The sequence below is a fragment of the Aplidium turbinatum genome, chromosome 15 (assembly GCF_918807975.1).
Source record: "Aplidium turbinatum chromosome 15, kaAplTurb1.1, whole genome shotgun sequence".
Classification (NCBI taxonomy): domain Eukaryota; kingdom Metazoa; phylum Chordata; class Ascidiacea; order Aplousobranchia; family Polyclinidae; genus Aplidium; species Aplidium turbinatum.
In genome coordinates, this window is record NC_137486.1 from 7769196 (window position 1) to 7795043 (window position 25848).

The following is a 25848-nucleotide window of genomic DNA, read 5'->3' on the forward strand; positions in this document are numbered from 1 at the left end:
TCCTTAATCTTTTGAAAAAAAAATCAAGATTCTATCCAGACCCTGCAGGATCTGGATCCTGTGAACATCTCTGCTATCCCTCATGTTCCGTCATCACAAGCAGAGTTGCCAGGTTGGATTTTTTTGAAGTGCATTGATTTAAGTAGGTTATTTGTTTTTGACATTTGAAAATGATGGTCTCTCGGATGATGTAAAAGCATTGTAGTTTGAAGTCCTTTAACATCCAGCGACTTAGCCTTGTAGCCTATGCTACTACTTGCTTTGCAACCCCCTGGAGTAATGCTACTATGGAAAAAATATCTTTATATCTACTTCTGAAACTAAGCCACGCAAAGACGAAGGCAAATAGATTATGATTTAATCAATTGTAAAAATTTGAGCAAAATTGATGTTTTCAAAAGCATGCTGCTAGGACTTTGATGCCACCAAAGCCATTTTGCAAGGAATATGTGCATTATACCTGATATTGTATTCGTCATATGATGCGACCTCTAACCTCACTAAATTAAACCGGTCAGTTAGCCTACGTCAGTGCACCAGTGGAGTCATACCGGAGACTTCAAAATGGCGCTAGTTTGCTTCCGTTAAAAGTGGTGAGGATCATTGCTTTAATGTGGGCCGAAAATTAAAAACCCGTTTGGAAACCCTGGTGAGGGTAAGTCTCCGGAATTAAGTTGTCACTGCGTAAATATGACAAAGGAGGTTCAGCCGCTTAAAATCTTCAGTAGCTACAGAACCGCAATAAATAAACCACAATAATATTATTACTTGTCCGTGTTTACTTCATGACATGCCCTGGTCCCCCTTCCAGAACTTTCTTGCCAGATCATTTTCAACCAAATTGTTTATTCAATAAACGTGGTAGATAAGTACAGGATAGAAAACTGAAGTCATTTTTTACACAAACTCACCGACTTTCGCCAAAGCCTTTAAAAATACAAAATTTCCTACAAGATAAACTAGTAAATCAATGAGGTGGAGAATATGTTGACCACACTTTGAAAACATGCAACAATTTCATTTACAAACTTTGGTGCGGCACTAAAATGAAATTGCGTGCTTACTTTGTGGAAGTATCCCAGACAGCAAATCAATCGTTTTTAAAAATGTAAAAAACGGTTGATTTGCTGTCTGGGGCGGGTGATAACGTGACCAATAAATCAGTCCTTGTGCACATTGATTCAATGTCCGTAGACGTTAATTTAATGTAAAAAAGAACCGATTATTAGTTGAAAGTGTCTAAATGTTCACCATTGTGTGATTTGACAGGTTGCAAGGATATCAGCGACAAAACAATAACATATCAAGAGTGAAAAATACGAAATGTCGGTCAAAATGGACATTGTATCACCAATGGTCAACCAGACGGCAAAATTCATCATTTTTACATTCAACAATTTACATAGATCCATCAATGTAAAAAAGATGGCCTTTGATGTCTAAGCAATGATAACCTGTTGTTATTTGAAAATTTCAACTTTACTGTATGAAAATAGCCTATGGCGATGTGAGATGCTTTCTAAGAGGTTTTAATTAAGCATTATATTGATCATTAACCAATCCAATACTACGTAGTACAAAAAAGTGTGATCATTAACAAGTCTCCACAAAAAGCATTCATGCGGTTTAGTGGCCCTATTGCAGCGTTTCTAAACCAGAGGTGATGGAATCGACTTTAAGGGACGCTTAAAAGTGCTAAACACAAGGCAGTATAGACTATAGATAACTGTTATAACATGAATTAACGTTATGACACCATGCATCGCATTAGTCGGGTGTTAACCATAGATAGGGGGTGCTACACAATCCAGAACTGTTTATGGGGGTGCTAAAGTAAGAAATAGGGTCATGAGATGCCTCCCATCATGTAGAATAGCATTGGTTCGACACTAACCCCGACAGCAAATCAATCAAATTTGAGTAGCTGTCTGGGTAGTGAAGGCACGAGGCTGTGCTTTCAACAGGACACTTGATATGCCTGAAGTAGTAAAGATGGACATGAAGTTTGGCCATCTCGTTCACTTAATCTACATCTTCAACCACGAAGCATAAGCTTGGCTAAGACAAAAATTAGCCTATTTTCAAGCTGGTTTGTCGTTAAAATGTAATATGGCTACTAAATCAAGTTAAAAATTGCTGTAATATAAGAAAAATAACGGAATATTAACTGTCAACCATCAGCACAATCACATAAACCCAGCCTACCAACCTGGGTCGTGGACCCCCACCGACCAGCTGGTTGCCGTCCCAAGCCCGGGTAAATGGAGAAGGTTGGCGGCAGCAAGGGCATCCGGCCGTAAAAATCTATGCCAAAACCTTAATGAAATGGTAGACCCAAGATATGAACGATAGGATATGAAATGCAACTTTTGTTCGTTTTCATATAGACCTTGATAAAGAGTGCTCAAATGCCGAGAACAGAACATACCAGCAGATGACAAAGTGCGAGACTGTGAGAGTGAATGCAAAAGTATTTGAAAAAACACTACTTTTAAAAAGACATTTGCTGATGTCCAAACGCTGCGCCGGTTCTGGCCCCAGTTGAATGCGAACCCAGACAGCAAAGCAACCACTTTTTTACATTGATTCAACGCCTGCAGACGTTGAATCAATGTAAATAACGGTTGCTTTGCTGTCTGGAAGTGTCCATGAAATATAAGTGTTTCGTTGGGGCACGGTGTGTAACGGGAATGCAAGAGCAACAAAGATAAAACAAACTCAAAACAGAAACGTGATATGACACAGATCAATTATTATTATCACATGATGAAAGTCTTTCCTCGTACAATGACAAAATATAACAAGCAAAATATTTATTCAAAGTTTGAGTATTGGAAAACTGTCAATTTTATAGCTTACAACTTTATTCACCATCACAAAGCTCGTAACAATACAAGGTCATTCGAAACTCTATTTAAAATTATAATAAAATCAGACAAACAACATCAAAGTGGTGAGACCTCATATTAAAATAACGTTCAATCCCACTTCTGTCATTTGTTTACTTGAACAGAACGCCATCAATCCCCCATTTGAATGACAATGACAGTGGCTGCTGTGCGCCGGTCTTCAAGATTGTCACACAAAACAGTGGAAGTCTTTCGTAAAAACTGACAAGATGGGCTGTAGGAAATATATTGTATTGGTATTTATCAAGAGTAAAAAGTGCCAGCCGAGATAGATATGTTGCAGTGGGACACGGACAGACTAAAAAAACGCACATTTTCTGAGCCGAACGTGGTTGCTGAGAGCGAAATTAATTTCTTGATTAGGTTAACAAGACAGAAACAATAACAAACGCTTGAAACCTATTGATCTAAGCAGTGAAAAATAATATCTTTCAATTGCGGCTAGCTCATTGTTCTTTTGCATGTAGAACGTCAACAACAGCTTGTAGATGTAAAAGTATAACAATTCGATGCCTGGTGTCAATTACATATCGTAGCAAGGCATTACGCAAGCAAGCGGATAAAATAAAAAGAAACATAATGCAACGAATACGATAATATAGAAAGCACGATCAAATTTCATCATTTTAAAGTAGAGGTGTCATGATATAACTGCAACAGCCGTACTATTTAACAATATAGGACTTGCTCTGGACATGCATTGGCAGGGTGCCTCTGTCCCAGCCGACAAAAGTTGTCTTTTTTTACATCATTTTAAAGTCGTACGACGTTCAAATGATGTAAAAATAACGACTTTTACTGGCTGGATAAACCTTGATACATTTGAAATCTCACTAAAAATTGCTTTCTTCCGCAGAAAATTGACCTCGTGCTCTACACTATGACAGTCACATTGAAGATGATATAGCAACGTTCAACAAAATGTTGAAGAAAATTTCATTTTTCAAAAGTACGTGTCTATGTCTATAAGTGCAGATCCCCATAGACAACCTCTATTTGATCAATACGCCTTGTCAATGAAATAAAAAAAGCAAAAGTGGAGGCATTGTATCAGGGAAACCCAAGTACCGTTCACTACAGAATTGAATTAATAACAAATATATGTTGATTCTCAACACCTCAAAAAAAATACTTTCCAAGTCAGTGAAGCTTGATAAAACACGATTGATATAAATTGTAGATGCAGTTCCTCGGCGGAGACAGTTACAATAATAATAAGATGCAGTTCCTTGGAGTATAGTTGTCAGTTTTAGGATGACGTTACGTTGCAAAACGTTCGAAGGTTGCAAACGCCCTTACGCAAGTCGTAAGATACGTTGCGTAGCGTTGGAAGCTCAGTTGAGGTTTACCGCTGCGCCATCTCGTACTGACGTCTGTTCACTTGCTGGTTATGATTCGCTCGACTGCGTCTTCTCAGAGTGTTTGCGCCTGTGAGGTTTAAAGAGAATCGTTTTCGTCACTTCCCAAACAGCAAAATCCGTCATTTTTACATTGATTCAACGTTTGCAGACGTTGAATCAATGTAAAAATGACGGATTTTTCTGTCTGGGTTAGCATTGGGTTAATTAGGACGTTGTATCAATGAAAAAAGTCACTTTAAAGACTTGAGTTACGATCTACTGCACTCAAGTCACATCTGTCGGTTTTGAGTGCGCTTCAAGTTCGTAGCGTGATCGTCACGTCATGCTCATACGTAAAAACTTGGTTAATGAAGCAACTTGGTTTTGTCAGCCACAGAAAACACCGTTCCATGTGTGATTTTCTTCAGCTTTTTCAAATTTAAGCCATGTTCAACAATAAATCTTTTTTACCTATTTTTATGTCCGTTTTAAAAATTATTATGTTGTCGTCCATCATAACATTTATTTTACTTTAACGCGTTAATGAGAAAATATCAACAAGCTGTTGATGTTACAGATTCATCCACAGTGGACTAAACCACGTTTGCAAGTGTGACAATGTAACAGTAATGTTAATTAATGTAGTATTACCTGGTAGCTGTCTGTGTTTTGGCATATTAGGGTTGCTGCTTGGCGTATGGACACTGCATATCTTGATGAAGCCAGCCATGAGAAGCACTAGGGCCAACGCCATGAGAGCAACAGCCCACCAGTAATCCTGTGGGTACAAGACTTAAAGTAAAGGCGACAACTATGCAGGTCACTAGATAGAAGCCAAATGCTTTTAGTTATGGTTATCTTAAGACCAAAATGGTTAAAAAACAGTCAATCTGAATAAAATAATTTGTCGCCCCACTCGCTTCCGACTATCGGTTTCTCGATAACTCTCGATCCTTTGCAATTTTCTTTAACTTAATTATATTCAACCTGGTGTGTCGTGGGATCTGATTTTGGGACGGATTTTTCCCCTGACCAAATCAAGCGTTACTTCATTTTCAAGTTGATTTGCTTCACATTATGCAGCCAAATTGCGTTTTGCTTTCAACGTATTGCCAACATGTGCTCAGTTCTTGTATTTGTGTCAAGTTAGATCCAATTTTATGTTGATTTAGAAAAAAAAAATTGAAAGGAGTCCACATCAATCAAAACCAATATTACCTTACGCTTTATTACGTAACAATGCCCTAAGTCATGGAGCGCAAGCTATCGATTTGAGAGGGCCCTTTTGTATCAGCAGACGAGCTGACAAAGCAATGATGCAAAGTTCCTCAGGGAGAATGTGACGTCACTTTAACTGAATTTTAAATTGGATTTATTATGGATCGGTGTCTTTCTCGGGTGATGAATTTTTAGTGATTGTCACAAAATCGTGAGACATAGACTCAGTTTAATATTGTTTGCGAGGTTGGTTTAGAAAAAGGCAGAAAACTGATAATACTTAAAAAGAATGTCACTTCATTTTCACAGCATTAAAAAAAATGAAAAAGTACACAAAACAGGTTTCCCACACGGCAAATCAGTTCCTTTTCACATTGATTTGTCGCCTGGGTACTTATGCGTACAACTTACAATAATCCATCTCCTAATCGTGCTGTACAACTCTGGGTTGAAGATGGCTTGCTTCAGCCTGGACAAAGGACCATCCGCGTCTACGAACCGGCAGTTTGAGAATATATCACAGTAACCTGCAACGTATGGTCGACGGTTGAGGCTTTGTGGATCAGAACCGTTGTTTTTAAGTTACTTGCGGTTAAAGACGAATGATATGTTTAGCAACTTTGTTGAAAAAAAAATTTATTATAGAAGTTTCTTTAGAAGCTTTATCCGTCAGTTTCGTGTACTTGCGGAGGCTTTGAAATGCTGACGGAACAGTCCGCGACCACTAAGGATAAAAGTAAAAAAAATAAGAAACTAGTACCAAAAACCGACATCTGGTATTAAAATTTCAACAATTTGTCTTGGTATGACTTCAACCAACATTAGATTGCTGAAACATTACGCTACCACACGTCACAAAAGCGTTGACGACGACTTGGACTGCGAACGACTCACCATTGAAGTCATCACATGCTGAACCTGGGTGAAGGAAAATGACCGTGTTGTTGAAATCGTCCTGGAAGGATGCATCGCCGGTGCTTCGGCAAGTATTGGGTTGCCCTGGAAAAGAAGGTCAAAATATCATCCAACACAGGAAATCAACCGTTTTTTTTTTACATTAATACAACACAAAGACGGTTGAATTGCTGTCTGGGAGTTGTCTTTTAGAAATGATCAACTATTTCGAATGCCGTATATCTTCCGGTAATCACTGCATTGTTTCAAAGAAAATGCGGAATATATGTACAATGTACATTCCTTTACCTTTCCTCTGGCAGCAAGTGTGACACAAGATGGATCGATCCGTACTCCCTTCAGGGATTTTGCATTCACAATCCTCCAGTGATGGGTGAGACTGGCAGATTGTACCACTGCACTCCTGTGAAGAGGAAGAGCAAACGTGACTACAATAAGGAGGAAATAAAATGTAATAAGATCAACATGAGTCATGACCAAAAAAAAACATCTTCCATTGAGACACAGTTACACATTTTAAAGCCTTGAATGTTTGTGTTTCAACACGAACAAAAAAGCCACATGCAAGACCAGAAAATAATAACCACAAAGACAGGAATGAAATATGTCGCCGAGTATTTTCTTAGCGAAAAAAATCAGTCCCTTTTTTACATTGATTCAACGTCTGAATGAACGTAAAGTAGCGACCCATTCTCGTTACACTCACCCCTTCAGAACACGTTTGAGTGCCCTCCCTGCACAGCGTTTCACCATCGGGGGCTTGCTCAGGTTCAGGACAAACGGCTGTCTTGGTTGACGAAGTGGAAACGCAATGGTCAAGGAAGTTATGGCCACAACGATTGAGCGCACAACCATTAGTTTTTTTAATAAAAAAGATTGCCATACAATAAATCCAGCTGCTGAACTACGACGCCGTACATCATTGAAATGCAGAGGGAATGGTTAACCATAGTTTGTCAGCGGTTTGTATCGAGCCTTGCTTTATGCGTCGCAACATAGCACTTGACTCTGTCAAGGATTATTAAAAAGCATGGCTCTCAGTTGAAAGTATAAGTTTCTTAAATTAATCTGTTTCTATTAATACCAATAAACCAAATGCAAAAAATCGCAAATCCATAAAAACAAGTAGAATTAACTTAACCGTGCAAGTTAAGTAGTCTTTTTCACATCGTTTCAACGAATAGCGACGATGAAAGAACGCGAAAACAGAGACATTTGATGGCGGGAATAGAACATGAGACTCTGGGATTACAAGGCCACGGTCATCATATGACATGTCACTTTAATATCTGCAAATCAATTTTGTTCCAAAGTAATGAAAACGAGCCTGTGGGAAAAGTTGACCCCTAGCCTGTGATACGAAGCTATCCCGACAGCAAATCAACGGTTGCTTTGTTGTCTGGTTATGAGCAGAAAACCAATCATGTGTGTCTTATTGCTTGACGTTTACGTGACGTTAAGGTGACAGCTCAGTCACCACCTTTTACAAGTTAGTATTGACTTGGCGATCAGTCACAATGAGGTTAATTTTTTGTTGCAGAGAAAAAGTGAGAAACTGCATTTAATCTAGCTGAAATTTGCAGTACTAAGTAAAATTTTGAACCATAGACAAGCAAAACAAAATAACCTTAGCTGGTTTAACATAATGTATTAGTTACACACAAATTTAATGATGTTTTGCTTGTCTATGGTTCAAAAAAGCGAAATCTCTACCAAAGCTTTAAAGTTAACTTTATGCAGAAGCTTCGCACAATAACAATTGCAAAAAGCTATCTATCATACCGTAATACTGACTTGATTATTTTAACCCTAAAAACTTCAAGTTAAACTTTTAACAAAACTTCTTATACATACGAGCCATGTTCCTTAGCGCGTCTGCGCTTGTCAATTGACATTATTTTTAGGGTAAACAGAATTTATTTATCAAGAAAAGGATATTCGCAAGTTTGTGCCATCTGGCAGTCGGTTTTCTTTGAGCAGACGAAAGTGTCTGGCTTTCGAGTGCAGTTTCGGAAGCAGCAGTTGCCTTGCGTGATGCTGCAACAAAAACATGGATTAATAGAAACACTTTCTTAGGAAGAAAGTTGTTTAGGAATTGACTGATGAAACAGCATAGCAAAGTAAAAATAGTTAAACTTATTCGGAGGTGCCACTGCTACGATAAAGCATCCTAAACAATTCAGGTCTTTACGTAGCCTAGATAAGCAAATAAGAAAGATCCATTTTCAACATGTATTTCCATGTACATATTTGGAAACTGCTCTATGATTGGGTAATGGGTATTCAAGGTCGCCAGTCCGACTCTCACTTAAGCACGCTGCCTCGTCGTAGCAAGACAGGAAGATCAAGGTCTTGGGTAAGGGTCTTTCCATTCATACCCCAAGTTTTGTTGTAAGGCCGACTAGACACGATCGCAAATATGTTAATCGAAAAATTAACGACAAACTCTACACGCACCGGCACAAAACTCGATTAAAGTTTACTTCATTTAAATAGTTTGTTTTAGTTTGGCATTTTGTTTTGATATTAACGTACGGTGCAACGCATAAATACCTGCAGATCGCCCCGGGCCGCAGCTTGCAGGCCCTGTCTCCGTTCTCTCTGTCGGCCGGGGTGCAACATGAGTCGGTGCATTCGTCCCCGAAGCCACAGTCGCAATCCTCACCTTCATCGACTATTTGGTTGCCGCATATCGGTTGGTCAGACTCTGTGATTGGGAAGAAGTATTTTGCCAATTTTGAGCATTTTGACGCAACTTCAACATTTGAACAATATCGACAGAAAGTTCCCATACAGCAAAACTGTCATTTTTAGATTGATTCAACGTCTGCGTTGAATCAATGTAAAAATGACGGTTTTTGCTGTCTGGGTTTGGTTGTGAGGACAAGATACTTCTTTGTGAACAAAAAGTGAAAAGTCCTCTACGTCTCTCCCTCAAATGAGCAGTTCTCAACCGAGTGCAAAAGAACTCAGTCAACGCAACTGGACAAGAAAACTCAGCAAGCAATGTTTTCTGAATTGGCACTCGCTGATGTGCGGGCCCTTCATCCAAAGCTCAGTTTGAACGCTTGCTAAGTAAATTATATTGCCAAACTGACATCTGAGAAGAACTCATCTCGATGAGCATCTCTCAACAATTAGTTGAGCATTTTTGAGCTCACAACACCGGCTTCCTTGTCAACAACCACATATCGGGATTCAGTGAGCTTTGCATGCAACAGGCACCCATAAATAAAAAAAAAACATAAATAAAGTACAAGTCAGAATAATAACACGTTTTCGATAGTTTTACACAATGTAAAGAACATCTTTAACAACATAAGAACTGGGCAAGGTACCACCACGACAACAAAAAAGCTACCCTCAGAAGTGGTAAGGGCTTTAGAATTAGACCAGGGTTAGACCATATAAAATTTGCCTAAATACATTTACTCTGTTCATGACTGAAAGGTCGTTTCTCACTTAAAAGGTCTGCTATTGTATGCGGGAAGTCTAATGACAATAGAACATTACAACGGCAGCGACTAGAAAGTAGCAGCTTTGGAAACTGATATCATTGATGATTGTTGCTACTTACCTATGAAGCAAGAGTCTTTCTTGCTTTCTAGGACCTTGCTCATGCTCAGTCTGCTGCAGTCAGAGAAATCGTTGTTGTTTGGTCGGTTGCCTGTCGTGGCCCGAGCGTACATGATGTAGTTGCCGAGGTCACTCCTACCGTCCTCTCCGGGCGTGCACCCTTCGCCGGTGTCGTGCTGGGGAATGTAAAAGAATCAAGTTGAAACCGACCATATCAGACAGCAGATCAACGTCAAAAAACGCAAGATTTGCTGTCTGGGACGTAATATCTATCGAAAACGCTTGAAACTTTCATATACATTAAAGTGGGGCATGCCGTGGAAAACAACGACTATTGTCATAGCAACAGTGGCCGTAAAAAGAACAATCAAATATTATACATGACGCTATAATGTGATGTGACGTATGGACGGTATTCAAAAGCGTTGAATTGGTTCCACTCCACTTGCTACATAAATTTATGAGCTTATCGCCAAACTGGCAAAAAAAGGTTCTTTTTTCATTGATTCAACGACTACAGACGTTGAATTAATCAAAAAAAGAACCTTTAGTTGGTTGTGCTTACAGCAGATCCAAAATTGTGGCCGAGTTCATGAGCGAAAGTGATATGAGTGACCCTTGCTGGCTGAATGGTTCCGTAGTTCTTGAACGTAATGATTCCAGTGTTAAGTGACTTCGCTGTTCCGTCTGAATACACTTTGTATCTCTCGCATATTCCTCCGCTGGCGCCTGAGAACGGTAAAATAGCGTTGTTTGGGCATTGTTTGTTTTACTTGGTAGTTGTTGCGGTACCGTGATTTTGACGAAGTAGCCTATATGGATATACAACTGCATAAACTGTGGATAATAAACAAGAAATGCTTTATTTTTGCTGTGCCTAGTGCAAGATAAGCTAAAACTTAGAACGAAAATACACTCGACTGTGTGGCTGTGCCGATAAAATCAATGTCTCATATCATGACTTAAAGCCAAGTACACAATACACATTGGACCGAAAATAAGATGTTGACTCTTTATTGCTAACAAACCGGCCGCTTTTTACATTAATTTAGCGTTTACAGATGTCGATAATATGTAAAACGATTGATTTTTTGTCTAAGTTAAAAAAAACACCTGATGGTGATGCTACCCAGGCCAGTCCCAGGACCCCATCATCGAAGTCTCGATTGGTGAAGACGTAGGCCAGGCAGAATGAGTCGTGGTTAGCCATGGATGCAATGTCCAGGAACCTCTCAACACCAATGTTCCTGCTTCGGAATGGATTCATGTTGTCTGATGCGCTATCAGAGTCATTAACCTAATGCAAGATAAGGAAATTGTAACGTTAAAAAGGCAGACACGAGAATCGGTCTTGTTATAAAGCAAAAGGGAAAAAATTTGGGAATAACTTTTTTCAACTGGGACTGATATTTTTAACGTAGTAAGTTCACGTTGCTTCAACATCTTCAAAAGATAAGTGACACAGCCTCAGTGATACTTCATGAAAGTGACAAATTACCCGAATCCTTCCCACTTTGAAATTGATATTTCGTATCGGGTCACCGGCGGCCGTATTGAACTCGGTTTTCGAATAGATTTGATTGACAGCTTTCACATGCTCAGCTATCTTGCTGATGATGACTTCTGAAGAGCGGAACTCATCGTAGAGAACATGGTCTGTCTGAATGTAGAGCAAGCAGGTGGTCAGGGAAGTGCTCAGTGCCCGCTTCTTGCGAATCCGTGGTGTGCCCCTTTGCATTTGCTGTGAGGAAAATATTATTTGACTTGAAAAATTGTTCAAGATTCAAAAACAAAAGTTGATTTGTAAATGCTTTTAATAGAAATATTGCAAAACAACAATGTTTTAACGTTTGGTGGTGATTAAACTTTTGGAAACAAAAATTACGATACACATCATCTCAAAAAAGTTGATACTGATATGTAACGCATCAAGCATAGCCACATTGCACACAGTGAAAGTTACTGAGCAACACAAAATCCAAAACAAGCAGTGAGTGAAAAAGATAGACTTGGTCTTTAAATCAATACGAACCACTTTAGAGCTGAAAAAATCTACTACCACTTTATCATCGATAAGACGCATCGCAACGTTGTATAATCGAAGTACAAGATTGACTTTTACTCAATTTGCTAATCCGTCCCTTTCTGCTGCAGACGTTGAATCAATGTAAAAAGAGACTGATATGCAAGCTCCGCGAACCTGTTCGATTGATGAGTTTTGAAACTTGAGCATTCGATCCCTGACGTCACGATTGGAAGCACCGCAGTGATCACGTGACTGGTACCTGAAACAATGAAGTAACGCAGACGGTTAGAAACTCGCGCATTTGCATAGATTCAACGTCGAAACGATGTTAAATCAATTCAATACAGGTTTGTTTTTTTGAGAATGATTACCATATTTGAAAACAAGTGGTCTTTTTTTATTTTGTGAGTACTGTTACATGTTTATGTTGTTATAATGTTAAGCTTTATTACACTCGCAGAGGGAGACCAAAGAAACAGAGGCATGTGGACACCGTTTAGTTGAAAGAGAGTTAACTTTCTCAATGCTGAGTATCAAGGAAAGCGAACCAATCATAGGACGATCAACACCACGCAACTTCACTGCTCAATCTACGTCACGGGTAATTATGAACCGATGGTTCACTAAAGCGAAAGCTTTCAAAAGAATATGAGAGCTGTTTTTTTCTTGGGCATCTTTCGTAAAAAAAACTCCCAGTCACCAAATCAGACGTTTTTTCACATTGATTTGACGTCTGCAAACGGGTCCTGGCTGGGTACACGAGTGAAACCACAAAGTACTCATTTCCAGACATTGTGTCGAAACAATGACACAAAACGTCAAACATAAGCTGGTCAAGCACGCCACAAAACTGGGAAAGTGATGCACAACACAACATACAATGAAATAAAGTAATTACCGGTGGCAAACGATGATGAGGCCTTTAAAATCACTTTTTTCACCAAAGATACCTCTATTTTTTAAATCTAACGAAATTTGCTTGCACTTTGCGTCAATCTTGGCGTAATTAATATAGCAACAACTGCACGTTTTAGTTGCATTGAGACATGCTTGAAATAGTTCAGAAATGCGAGTCACTTTTTGTGCACTCACTTTTTCGGAAACATCACTGTACTTTCGTGATAGATGACGGAGTGACCACTGTACCCGCCCAAAGGTGATTGGCCTTGACTGCCGCCAAAAAAGAGTGTGTTTTCCTCGACGTAGTATTTTCCTCTCTTAGGATCGTCAATCACTCCTCGAAATATTCCATTTATGATGCTACCGTGGACCATGCTGCCTTTCTTGCCTGATAAACGGGTAGAAATACAACTAGATATAAAAATACTCAATGATAAGAAAAATATTTGTATAGATACACTTGTTTCTTTGTTTGGCACAAAATCGCTTTTTTTTCAAACCAATTTTTCATTGTCTCGACACTTTATGACGTTGAAACGATGCAAAAATAGCAACTTTTGCTGGATGGGTTGGAGTCTGTGACATCAAATACAAGTTGAATTGTTTGTGAGTGAATTTAACCGTTTTAACGTTTACATAGCTAGCAAACTCTGACATATTTCCATTTGTTTTCAACGTCTACAAATTACAACGGACAGATAAGACGCATTTCACTAGCTGGGATTATCAGCATAAATTGAACTTATCAGCGCCACAAGATACAACATCAACATCTGAATAACGTAAAATAACTTGATGTCGGGTAACATTTACAAATTTGAAGGACAGTTTGAAAACCAACGATGGATAGATCATTTTTCCTGAACAACAGTTGATAAAGTCAGATAAGATTATTCTGTAGAACAAGCAGTACTGTCACGCAGCTAGCGAGAAGCTAAGGTTGGCCAGTAAGTAGTCTTCACTGCCATCTCAAGTAGGCTATCGAAAAACAATGAGTGTCTCTGAAACAGTCTGATCACCTTACCATACAATGAGCCATGGTACACATGGGCAATGCTCGAATCAAGATGATCGCCCTTCGGTCCTTCTATCACCAAGTTTTCATGAAACACGGTCTTGTCAGGAACGAGCCGTATGTCAAAATTTCTAAAAAAAAGAAATAATAAAAGTTGACATTCAAAACAAAACGTCATAGCGTGTTGGATCGTGAAACAATATTGCTGTATTGGTACTTATGTCCACTTAGCATGAAAATGGTACTTCAAAACAGTTTTTGCAGCACAATACACTGTATGCATGTGAAAAACGAAAACGTAAGTTATATATCATGGGTGCAAGGTTAATCTAAATGCACAACATAAAGAAGTTTTCAGTTCTCAATCTGCTGTACCAACAGAATACATTATGGCCACATTTTAAGTAAACACAACACATTTTCTAAGGTACTGTTTACCAACATTGGTGGTACAGCGCCCACTTTAAACTCTGGGGGGTCACAATTTGATTTCCTGCACAGTAAGAAAACTCTTTGGGTATGTACAGGAAGTTTTTGTTATCGTTGCAAAAAAATTGCCAAATGGCTTTTTCAAAGTGGCTGGGAATGTTGGAAAAGAACATGGTCATAAGATTTTTTTTACTCCAATAAAACACAAGGTGAACAAAGCACAACAAGCTGTAATGTAATGTTAACTACAAAGCTCTAATTTGTGTGGGTTTTTCCACCTTGGCAGAAACAATGGAGCAGGGTGGTATGAAGTACATGTGAGAATCATCTCGGCCAGCAAACAATTCAGTGCTTGTTTACATTGATTCGATTGTCAGCAATTGTTGAATCAATGCAAAAAGGACTACATTGGTGGCTGGAGATGAACAACATTCTTCCTTTTACCTTGTTTCAACGTCAGACATTGTAATGTAGAAACGACATAAAAAGGACTCAGCCGGCAAAAATTGGTTCTACATGCACTGCCTTTCAGGGTTAACAACGTTTAATAGGTGTTTTAAGGAACAATTTTTCTGGTTGGAAAAAGCGCCTGTTTTCTCCTTGTTACGTTGATTCAACGTTCAAAGTAAACAAAGGCTGATTTGCTGTCCGTGTGGTGGCAAAGATGACGCATAATCAGTAGAAACTGCCACAATCGGACGCCACATGATGCTTAAAATAACTATGACGTCAAATGTATCAGTAAAACGTAGGCAGTATTCACAGGACTCGTCACACAAACAAGACTACAAGAGGTACTACAGTGACAGCGGAAGAATAACACAGCCTTAGAAAATGACGCAGTCAATGGAATGACAACCAACAGAATAACCACCAGTTTACTTTGTATACCGGTATTAATTGTTTTAGTATTTTATCGGTTCTATATTGTCATTGTTGTGAGGTGTTCTTGTGGTCGTGCTAATCAAACACTTATCTTAGCCTAGTAACTAACAAGCGGCGATCGTTTACGGACGATAGAAACATCACAATATATTATAATTACCATAGTTTTTATTGTTTATTGGCGCATTATGATGTGACATGTTGCAACTGGCAGCTACCGCATTTTTAATGATAGTTTAGCGACAAAATTTCTTTTGAAATGAAACATAGTTCGACATATATAAATTATAATATAATAATGAAACGAGAATGAGATGGGCTGAAAAGCAGAAGTTTATTTTAGTCGTCATTTAAACGTCATTTCATCTTCCTCCAATGAGGTTTGTAATTCCGTGCGAACATAACTTAATCATCTACAAGTACAATGTATTATAAATATACAGTTGCGTCTGCCCTGATGTGATTTCATTTGTTTTTCGTTTGTCTCTCTGTTTTTCTTTCTGTTATTAACTGCAGTCTCATTTCGTAAGTGCGATAGTTACAACTTGCTGGGCAAAATCCTAGTCATGAGGTTCCTCGCTTGGAGTTACATTGTAGATTCATGCGTCTCTGCGTACTCGGAAAAACCCATGTAGGTATCCTGGCTATCACCCCTTGCATTGAATGGAATGAGACTGCAGTTAACAATACCTTCATTGTTTTGAGACGTGGCCGAGTGGTTAAGAACGTCTACAACTCCCATAAAGTTGGAAGTTCAATTCTCGCTCAAGTCAACATAGATATGCAATGCACCACTAATGATCCCAGCAAGTAAAACTCGAGTGTGATGAGGGTGCAAGCTACAAAGGTGTACCTTACCAACTAAATAAACACTCACATAAAACTGTTCTATTTTAACCCAAACAGGAAAATCCGTCATTTTTACATTGTAATGTAAAAATGACGGATTTTACTGGCTGGGAAACCACCTACGACTTTTCCACCTTTTCCACTCATTGGAATGCTGACTTATCACATAATTTTATTACCTGGTAGGCTTGAAACTTAAATATTTGCTAGTACATACAGCAAACTCCATTACAAAGCAATACAAACAGACGGATCAAACTTTCTATTATTGAAAACTGAATCTGTTAAACCTTCAAGAGTTTATAACTTCAAATTAGAAACTAGTTGAACATTCATGTAAGTTAATAAGCTCACAACTACAGTAATTTGCAGCAAAGCTTTGGCTAAATTTTAAAGTAATAAAACACATGATATGAAAATAGTGGGAAAACATCATCAAAATCAACTAATATAAATGATCTTTCTTTTTATGAGAAACAAAAGGAAAATAATGTGAAACAACCCATGTTGATGCACAATCTGCTTCAAGCGGAGATGGCGGTTGAATATAATGCGGGATTTTATTATAAGAAAAAGTGCTTGCAATAGCCCAAAATGTTGTTAAGCGATATTGAATCTACTTTTCACTCTGTAACATTAAAAAAGTGGCTGATCAGCAGTGTGTTGCACATTAGTGAAATTTGTCCATAACAAAAAAGATTTCAAGGTTGGCAACCTAGGTTGGCAACCTAACCAGTAACCATATCATGGACCACAGCTATTTTCGATGTTTGAACAACCTTTTAAAGTTGAACTGACAAAAATCAATACGATGTCAAATGAAAAGGAAGAGGATGTTAAAATGACGCTATAAGGAGGTCAAAATCAAAAGAACGTAAGAAAAAATCACGTGAGATAGATTTCAGCAAGAATATGTAAGTGAACTGCAACAATGTAAAAACGCCCCTGTCCCTTTACCTCAGTGGTTAAGTGCCCAACTTAAGATCAAGTGTTGCAGGTTCGCTGGTACGGCTTTCAGGCTGTGTGCTTGAGCAACGCATTTTCAGGACTGCTCTCCATTCAGTGGCACCTAGTGGATGGAATAATTCACAGACAACAACACTTCAAAAACTACGGAAGCTTTACTCTGCCAATCTTGGTAACCAGCCTTGCATCAGCGGTTCTAAGCCTGTACAACACAAGTACTGTATGCGAAACTGCCAGGAAAAACCTACCAAAGGCTTTCTCAGCACGGAATGGCTCGTTTCGGTGAGTCCGATCCCTTAACGGGGGATTTTTTCAATTTTTTTTTTAAATTATTGGGTACATTCCGAACTAGAAAGCAACAATGTCAGAATGGTTTGTAATAGGCAGTGTAACACTTATTCATCTTTTTGTAGTGGTTTAAAAAGTAGTGGGCGTTTAACAGCTTTTGAAAATAGATTACAAGTGAATAAATAAAACACACATGAACTGTACTACCGACCAACAATCTACTGGTTTGGATTGCATGGCCTGAAAAAGAGATGGCAAAAGCAGTAAGCTCCAGTTCTCATCATTACCATTCCCACAAAAAGAAAGACCAGAACTCTTAGTAAACACTGGGACTGGCCTTTTATAGGTTACTGTGAATTCACTCAAAAACCTATCAAAACATGTTCTAACAACTTAACTCAGTAGTTCTCAAACTGTGCGTCGCGACGCCCTGGTGCGTCGTTTCAATTTTCCAAGGGCGTCGCAGAAGAGTTTTGTTTCGTAGACTGAATTCAGTTTATCTTATAAAGATGAGGTTAATCCTTTGATTAGCAGTTTCAGTTGTCATCAAAGTTGTTAACTTCATTATAACACGCCCACTGAAGTCAAGAGTTTTCAAAAAACTTTGTGGAGAAATGAATGCAGCGCATCAGAGTTTGCTCTTTTAATTTTCATCCAGGTGGCTTTCGCTTAGAAAATTCTTTGAACGCTTCTACGAATTGGTGGATGAACTTCAGGCTTTTTTGCAGCAAGAAAATAATCCACTTGCAGATTGTTTAGCTCAGAACAATTTCTTATTGAAATTGGCTTACTTTACTTGTGTGATATCTTCGCCAAACTGAACATTTCTATGCAAAGGCCAAATAAAAATGACATTTCAGATAAAATTGCAGCATTCGTTAAAAAGCTGCTATTGTGGAAGGAAGATATAGCAAACCTGTCTGGAAGCTCTCGATACTTCACTTTCTTGTCCAATTTGCTTGAAAGAAAAGTATGACGCTGCCTTTAAATTTGTGAAGCATGTTTGGGCAACATTTGTCCAAGCTCGAGTCGAAATTTGCAAAATACTTTGCGAAAAATTTATCAAACTATGAATGGATTCGTGATCCTTTCGTCCAACCTACTCCACTGTCTTTTACTGCACAAGAAAAAGAAGCCTACATTGACCTTTCTTGTGACAATTCCTTGAAAAGGATGTTTAATTCAGGAAATCCGGCAAATTTCTGGATTTCAATGAATGGCGATTATCCAGCTTTGGTGAAGAAAGCACTACGAATTATTATCCCATATGTCACGTCATATTTATGTGAAGCAGGATTTTCTGCCTTGGTGGTGATAAAAAGCAAATTTCGATCACCAATAAACAGTGAAAGAAAAATGCGGGTGGCAATTTCAAAAATTCTCCCAAGATTTAATGAACTTTGTAAAAACAAACAAGGGCACACGTCACATTAAATAATATGCATTGCTTTTTGTTGTATCAACAAACAAAACTTTAATAATAATTTTCCTCATTAACTTTTATTTGCTGGTGCGTCGCAAGTCCAGAAAACTTTTCCAGAGGCGTCGCAACAAAAAAAAGTTTGAGAACCACTGACTTAACTGATAACGCTTTTTACCTTGATGATTTCAGCTATAAAACTATATATTTACTTGTAATGCAAAACAACATACCTCCCATGAGACTCAAACTGTAATGTGATGGGTGATGCAGTAGTGGACTTTGCCACAGAACGACGAGATCGTTCATGCTGTTGTTGTAGGTTGCGGACATTGTAAGACAAGTGTTCAAAATAAGAAACACGAGTATTCATCCCTTGAGTTGAGCACACTGCAACAACAAAACTTTAAATAGAAAGATGGTCCACAAAAAACTGTTTGGTATTCATACTTCAATAGCCTGATGATTTAAACTATAAATCTGATGGAGAGCATATAGGAATTTTGTCAGCGAAAACTTTTTAAAAGTGGCAAGCAACTTTAATGTTAGCTGCCAGTCTGCCACTTCTAACATCGTGTGGCATCATAGGAAATAATACATACTAAGTAACAAAAAGAATGTAAAAAATTGAAGATTGAAAAACTAGGCTATTGTTAAAGATGCCCAAAGTAGAATAATTGCCTATTCTAGAATTTATTTTCAGATCTAAAATTTCGAATCTTATTCTAGAATCCTTGACGTAAATTTTTAACCTTTTCTTTTTATTGAGAAAATACCAGAGATGTACGTATATGGCATACGCCGCAAATTCTACGCCGTAGACTTGCGGCGTAGACTTTTTGTTTGCGCTAACGGCCACATTTTTTTGGATAGTTGTCGCTTGAGGTTACGCCATAAAGTTTTCGCAGTTTTTTAGCGTATAGCGTCAACGTATACTTTTTAATGTCTTTTTTTTGCTACAACACGGCAAGATACTTTCCAGCGCTGCAGTTGAAAGAATGTTTTCAATGGGCAAAGACATATTGAAACCAAAACGCAGCAAAATGTCAGATGAACACTTTCAGATGCTTGTGTTTCTTTGTGGAAATTCAAAATAATATATATTTGTTTGATTTGAGTGATTCGAGTATACCGCGTGAATGTTTGGCACCTAGCCAACAAAATGAGTTTACGCTAATGTATGCGGCACGCTGTCGCCAACTTTTTTTACAAGTTACGTTGACGCATACGCCACGACGTATGGCTTTTCGAACGTTTGCGTTTACGCATCAATATTTTTTGTATACGCATACATCACTGGAAAATACACATTTACGGCATGAAAAAGAAGCTTTACAAAGCCATCATTTTAACAAGTTCTCAATCGTTCACAACAGTGATAAATTGCAATGTAGAACGTTTATCTCCTCCAGATGCTGCCCTGTCAGGTCAGCCTTGTTCTGAGTTTTCTAACAGTCAGCCCAGCGCCTGAAAACAATCGTTCCGAAGAAGCTGATGTTGCTGGAATGGCCAAGTATTTTGCAGCTAAATTGTGCAAAAGTAGGAAGTCTGCTTTGTTGCCTTTCCACCATCCACAAGCGGTGTGTTCATTTGGATGAATTCAGGTGCACTAAAATGTTCCCACACTTCCGAATTTTTCTGTCTCTCTTGGGGCGCCATGCTAACAGTCTCAAGTCTGTTACTATTGTACTTACTGATAAACAACTGCGATAACTCTGCAAGACTCGAATAAACTTTTGCGCAAATGACCTTCGCACTTGGTAATCGTTCGGAGATTTTTGGCACATGTTTTCTTCTTCTTGCCTTTGTTCTCTCAAAACAACACACACGCATACACACTCGTAAGGGACCTCTGTTAATCACATGCAGAAACGATTTGCCATGCACGACGCACGTGACTTGCAGGCGGTTTGCAAATCGGCGGAGCATTTTTTTATAAATTTTTTTTTTCTTTCTCCGTATTATTTCCGAATCCAAATAATCGATAAAAAAGCGGTTTTTAGATTTGATTCTGGATGGATTCGAATCTTAAGGATTCGAAATTCTACTTTGGCCATCCCTAGCTATTGTACATGCATTTTTAAACATACACTTTATCAAATAACAAATTTACAATATTATATATGTGATTACCATAATTAATAGCATAGGCTTCCTTAATCTAAAGCAGTGGTTTTTAAACTTTTTGAGACATGCCTCCCTTTTACAACTCTAACAAAATTCGCGCCCCACCTTGTTTCAAAATCAAAAAAACATTAAGCACAACAGCAATTCGTTTCCAGGTAAGTTGCAATATTGCGAAAGACGTTTTTTGGATACTAAATGTTTAATTTGAGGATTAGTAGCAGAAAATGCTCATCTCAGATCGGCTTCACAGTCAAGTTGGTGTCTAGATTTTGTCTATATGTTCACAAGAGTAGAAAAAACATTTTCGCACAAGTAAGTGGATGAAGATGGAAGAAATGTGCAAATAGCCACAGCACCAACACTTTTGTAAATGTCTGTACATGTTTCACCCAGAACTCAGTTAGTGGCATTGCTACAGAGTCGTCCATTTCAGTAGAATTTCATGTTAGCTCCAAGAATTCCTCTTGTAAATTGTCTGTGGGGTTTCTTCTCTCAAGCTATCATTTCCGAAAGACGCTTCTATAACTTCCACCAACGACGATTGGCAAAAGCACTCGCTACTTACAATTTTCATTTTTTAAAAGAGTTTTTCTTGCATTGGAAAAAAGCTAAAGATTTATTTTGGTGCAAGGTGTTAGTTTTTTTTTCAAGATGACGATGCAAACGAGTTGGTCTCAAAGCGGCGTTGCTCAGATTTTGAAAACATATGAAGCATTGTGGTACAACTTGGTCTTTTACTTATGTACTATGGCATTTTTAAGGTCAAAATTCAGATAATGTTTGTCATACTTTCTCTTTTTTCCACTCATTATATGTCAATAGAATAAATTAATTAATTAAAAATAAACCTAATTAAATCAATGTTAAAAAAAGTTTATGCATGGTACTGTTGTGGAGTTTGGGATACTGCTGCACTTCCAGCCGCTGTCACTTGTCAGTCAGTCGTTGCCATTGTTATTACAATTAGAGCTTGAGGCTGCTGTGCCAGAAAACCATTGTGTTACGAGAGTTAAGATGTTGCAGGAACATTTAGCAACGTCTAAAACATCACGAAGAATGTGAGATGTGACAACAACACGCTCTACAAACACTATGCCACTGTAACACAAAGTTTCATCTTCAACAATCGACTGTCCAGCGTAGTTGTGAAACGTGTTCCTGTTTAGTCATAATTCATGCAGAGTTTTTCAATTTCTTGCGCCCCCTTTGTAAGCTTCACATGCCCCCCAAGGAGGGTGTGCTTCCCAGTTTAAGAACCACTGATCTACAGGAATACCAGCATAAAAATGATATCATAAAAGTACTACTGAATACAATTATAGGCTACATTGTAGAAGCATGATTTGCGCACACCGCACAGCCTCACATGAATGTACAATTCTTTAAGTTTATTCTAGGATTTTGTATTATGTATTTATGAACTAAATACTCTTCACATATAAGCTAGCTAGCCTATACTTTTCAGCAATAATAACACTTTTACATCGCATAAACGTTATAAACAAATATATCAATTTCTGTTCAAAATAGGATATATGATATATAACAGTGGTTCCCAAACTTTTTTGAGCGCGACCCAAATATGAGTTTGGTGAACATCTTGCGACCCAAGACGCAGAAAATCTGTATAAACAATTTCAGCAGTCTATACTGTTTTTGCAATGTTTGCCTGCTTCTTCTTCTTCTTCTTCTTCTCTTCTCTCGTTTGACTTGTAGTAGCTTAGATTGGCAATGCCTCATCGTGCAGCCATGATACGGTAGTTGGGTCCGGTTGTCAAATACGGTACCGATGTTTTCACTTGGAGGCCGTAAGATGGGACATTCGTGGAGTATGTATTGCATTGTTTGTTCTACCGCTCCGCAGACACATATCGGCGTATTGTGCAACCCCCACCTAAACAGATTAGCTCCAGTGCAGCCAACGTCACATCTGATCCTGTTCAATGTGACCCATGCCTTTCTTGAGAGGTATGCTCCAGGAGGGATGGAGAGTGCTGGTATAACTGAAAACTGGGGAGGGATATGTGGCAGCTCGTTCAATTCCTGGGACCATGTCTCCATGCAGCTGAAGTTCTTATCCACAAGCTGTGTAGCATATCGATGAAATGGGCGCCTTGATGACAGGCATTGAAGTCTGACTGGTCCATATCTTCGGGAGTGACTGTGGAGAAGGTGTTGAGGATCGAGTCTTGCATGCAAAGCCAGTTTGTGAGAGGCATCTTCCCTACGGACATGAGCAAGAGCAATGCCAGCCAAAGTTGGTAGATAAGCAGTAGGTGTGGGGCGGAGACAGCCAGTGATGATGCGCAAGGTGTCATTAATGCATACATCCATCTTTTTGTGTTTCTGCTACGGTTCCACACAGCTGTGGCATATTCGGTTGAGCTGTAGACCAAGGCTAGTGCACTTGTACCCAAGGTTGATGCTCGGGCTCCCTATCCTGTTCCTGCAAGGCTTCTCAAGAGGTTATTTCTCGAGGTAACCTTGGCACGGAGTGACTCGATGTGGGGTCTGTAGGCCAACTGCCGGTCAAGTTTTACTCCAAGGTACGTTGGGTTTGCAGTATAATATGGTAAAGGATTTCCTTTTAGCGAGACAGACATTTGACGCTGGGATTCCCGATTATTTAAATGCCTGCTATAAACAAGACACAGACAACCAGTTGTAGAGTGGTGTACTGTAGCTCGTCTTGCTCAGAGGGTAAGTAAAAGTGCTGGATTCGTTGGAGAGTCAAACCGGCTTGGCTTCAGTGCCTCTTCTTGGTGCTTAAAAATAGCCTACGCTCATTTTTTTGCACATGTCGGATGTCTCTTCTTGTTTTTCTTTAAGTATTCGTTTGACAACATTTTATAACACAGCCTACGTAGCGGCTTCCCTGCAACCAGGGTCGCAGATAAAAATTAACTTCAAATTAAAAAAATAGTTCAGAAATCTTAAATTGTCAACTTAGAGAATAATCTACGTTTAACGTGATTTGTTGAAGGAAGTGACTTGAATGCCGGTAAAACTGTTGGCCATAATTGATTGATAGAAGAGAAGCCAAATAAAAGTGTAAGATGCAATAATACTGTCGATGTTAAGATTAAAACAACTCAATAGAAGAAAAAAAAAGTTTCTTTATAAATTAATTTACAACAGTCCTATTTTGGCAGATTTAGATCGTCTCTGCACGACCCATTTTCTGACCCTTCGCGACCCATGTTTGGGTCGCGACCCATACTTTGGGAACCACTGATATATAAGTTTGTAAAAAGGATTGAATTAACATATCATCAAATAAACGTCTAACAAAATGTGGCAAACTACAAATTTATTACACAGTACCGTACAATACGGTAAACCGTAACATCCTATAATTTAAATTTAACAGGCAGGATTTGGAGTAATTTGGAGAAAGTTTAGCAAGTATAATATTGTTAAGCTGAAACAATTGCCAAACTTTACACAAAGAACAAGAAACTTACCGAGAAAAAACAAACATAGTTTCAATAAAAAATGATTCAGTTGCGTCATTCTTGCAAATGGAATAACAATATCAGTAAAATACAAGTAGAAGTAGCGTAAGAAGTATGAACCCAGTTCTTTGCACCTGAAATAGAATAAGACACACATTGGCTACTCCACTTCATAGACTAAATCTGATTGGGCACTAATAGACAGAAGATAGGGTGAACAACTAAACATCATCACTATAGGCTGAACAGTGAACAGACTTCCTATTTAAATAATCATCTACCCTATACTCAATTAGAAGATAGCTGGTACCGTAGGCAGGCATTCACAAAACAGGTCATGGCAGAACATTTTGACGATTATGACACATACCGTATTCAATATTCATATGTCTTAGCATTTATGACCAAGGCGGAGACATGTGTACATCCGCTCTGAACATTCTATACACCTAGTAGACAAACCTATCTCAGCTGCATGTTTCGATCTTCCCAAAGCGGCAGTTAGTAACACCTACCCAGTACCCAAATGTGTGCCACCCTTCACAAACGCCCCGATAGCTCAGTTGGTTAGCGAGTCACTTTGTGAACGAAGAAGCTTCAATATCAAGTGGTGCTGGTTTGACTCTCGAGGTGTGCGCTTGAGCAACGCATTTTAGGGACTGCTCTCTATTTAGCGGCAACCAATGGATGGAATAATTCCCTGGCAATGACACTTCAACAATCAGAAACTTCATTCTGTCAATCTCTGTAACCGGCCTCGCGTCAAAAGTCACAAGTCTGCAAAACTTAATTATGTATGCAGGAATAACCTATCAAGGCTTTGTTAGTTCAAGGATAAAGATTCAAAACTAAACTAAACGATTTGCCTTTATCTCCAAATTGAACCATAAATGACTTTACCAATGTTGACTGTTCCAAAACAGTCTTGCTATCATCACGGAAAAAAAATACAACGGTCGGACAAGAACCCACAATAACCGATTATATATTAAAATTCTACTTGTACCGCTTGTAGCAAAAAAAAAAACTGCAGTTCTGATTGGCTACCTTTCCCTGACGTTCCTCATTCATAAACCAGTATTGCCGAAACTGGTAAGTGGAATTGTGAAAACCCCAAAGTTATTATTACATTTATACATCAGAGTTGCCAAGTTACAATTTATGTTTTAATGTCAACTTGTCAACCAGAGCCAAAATCTGTCCAACGTAGAAAGCAGCCTATTCAAGCATATTTCGGTTAGCTTTTTCGCGCAGCAGCATTTTTGAACAAACTCAGAACATAAACCAATACAATTTTTTGTTTCAAAATATTTTAATCAAGGCAAACACAAATATTGTGTCAATCAACGTTTCAAACGAGGCCGTTTTTAACGAACTTCAGATTGTTATTTTGGAGTATACCAGTGATCTTCAAATATCGTACAAGCTTCACTCGTTCAAACTTTGCTTGAATTAGTTTTTTATTTAGGCCTAGTCAGATTTGCTTAAAAGGATCACTAGAGTAAGTCTGTCTTCAAGTAGTTTTTTTTT

The 25848-nt window shown here is 38.5% G+C and overlaps 2 protein-coding genes across 2 annotated transcripts in view; one reads left to right on the plus strand and one right to left on the minus strand.

Annotated features, from left to right (window-relative positions):
- The window catches only part of LOC145784863 (biotin--protein ligase-like), a 28891-nt gene extending 15740 nt beyond the window's left edge, over positions 1-13151 (plus strand). The window contains exons 6-8 of the transcript XR_014291062.1: positions 12113-12331; positions 12445-12585; positions 13110-13151. The gene's annotated coding sequence lies outside the window, so the exon portion shown is untranslated. The remainder of the gene's footprint in view (positions 1-12112; positions 12332-12444; positions 12586-13109) is intronic.
- On the minus strand, positions 697-24446 carry LOC145784862 (disintegrin and metalloproteinase domain-containing protein 10-like). Its single transcript, XM_082596700.1, has 17 exons — positions 24328-24446; positions 18970-19126; positions 13909-14030; positions 13077-13272; positions 12159-12243; positions 11457-11699; positions 11072-11255; positions 10524-10687; positions 9960-10134; positions 8936-9089; positions 8321-8419; positions 7089-7182; positions 6671-6785; positions 6362-6466; positions 5879-5994; positions 4901-5027; positions 697-4337 (listed from the first exon to the last, which is right to left on the minus strand). Exons 1-17 carry the CDS (start codon positions 24374-24376, stop codon positions 4255-4257), a joined length of 2268 nt encoding a protein of 755 aa, XP_082452826.1. The 5' UTR covers positions 24377-24446; the 3' UTR covers positions 697-4254.
- Positions 24447-25848: the final 1402 nt, after the last annotated feature.

Excerpts from the sequence above, each read along its gene's own strand:
- LOC145784862 (XM_082596700.1), bottom strand. The coding sequence starts at position 24,376 with ATGACGCAACTGAATCATTTTTTATTGAAACTATGTTTGTTTTTTCTC. Across the intron at positions 12,244-13,076 it reads ACAGTGATGTTTCCGAAAAA|GTACCAGTCACGTGATCACT; the intron begins GTGAGTGCACAA and ends TCATTGTTTCAG. Across the intron at positions 8,420-8,935 it reads CGGCCCGGGGCGATCTGCAG|CATCACGCAAGGCAACTGCT; the intron begins GTATTTATGCGT and ends TTTTTGTTGCAG.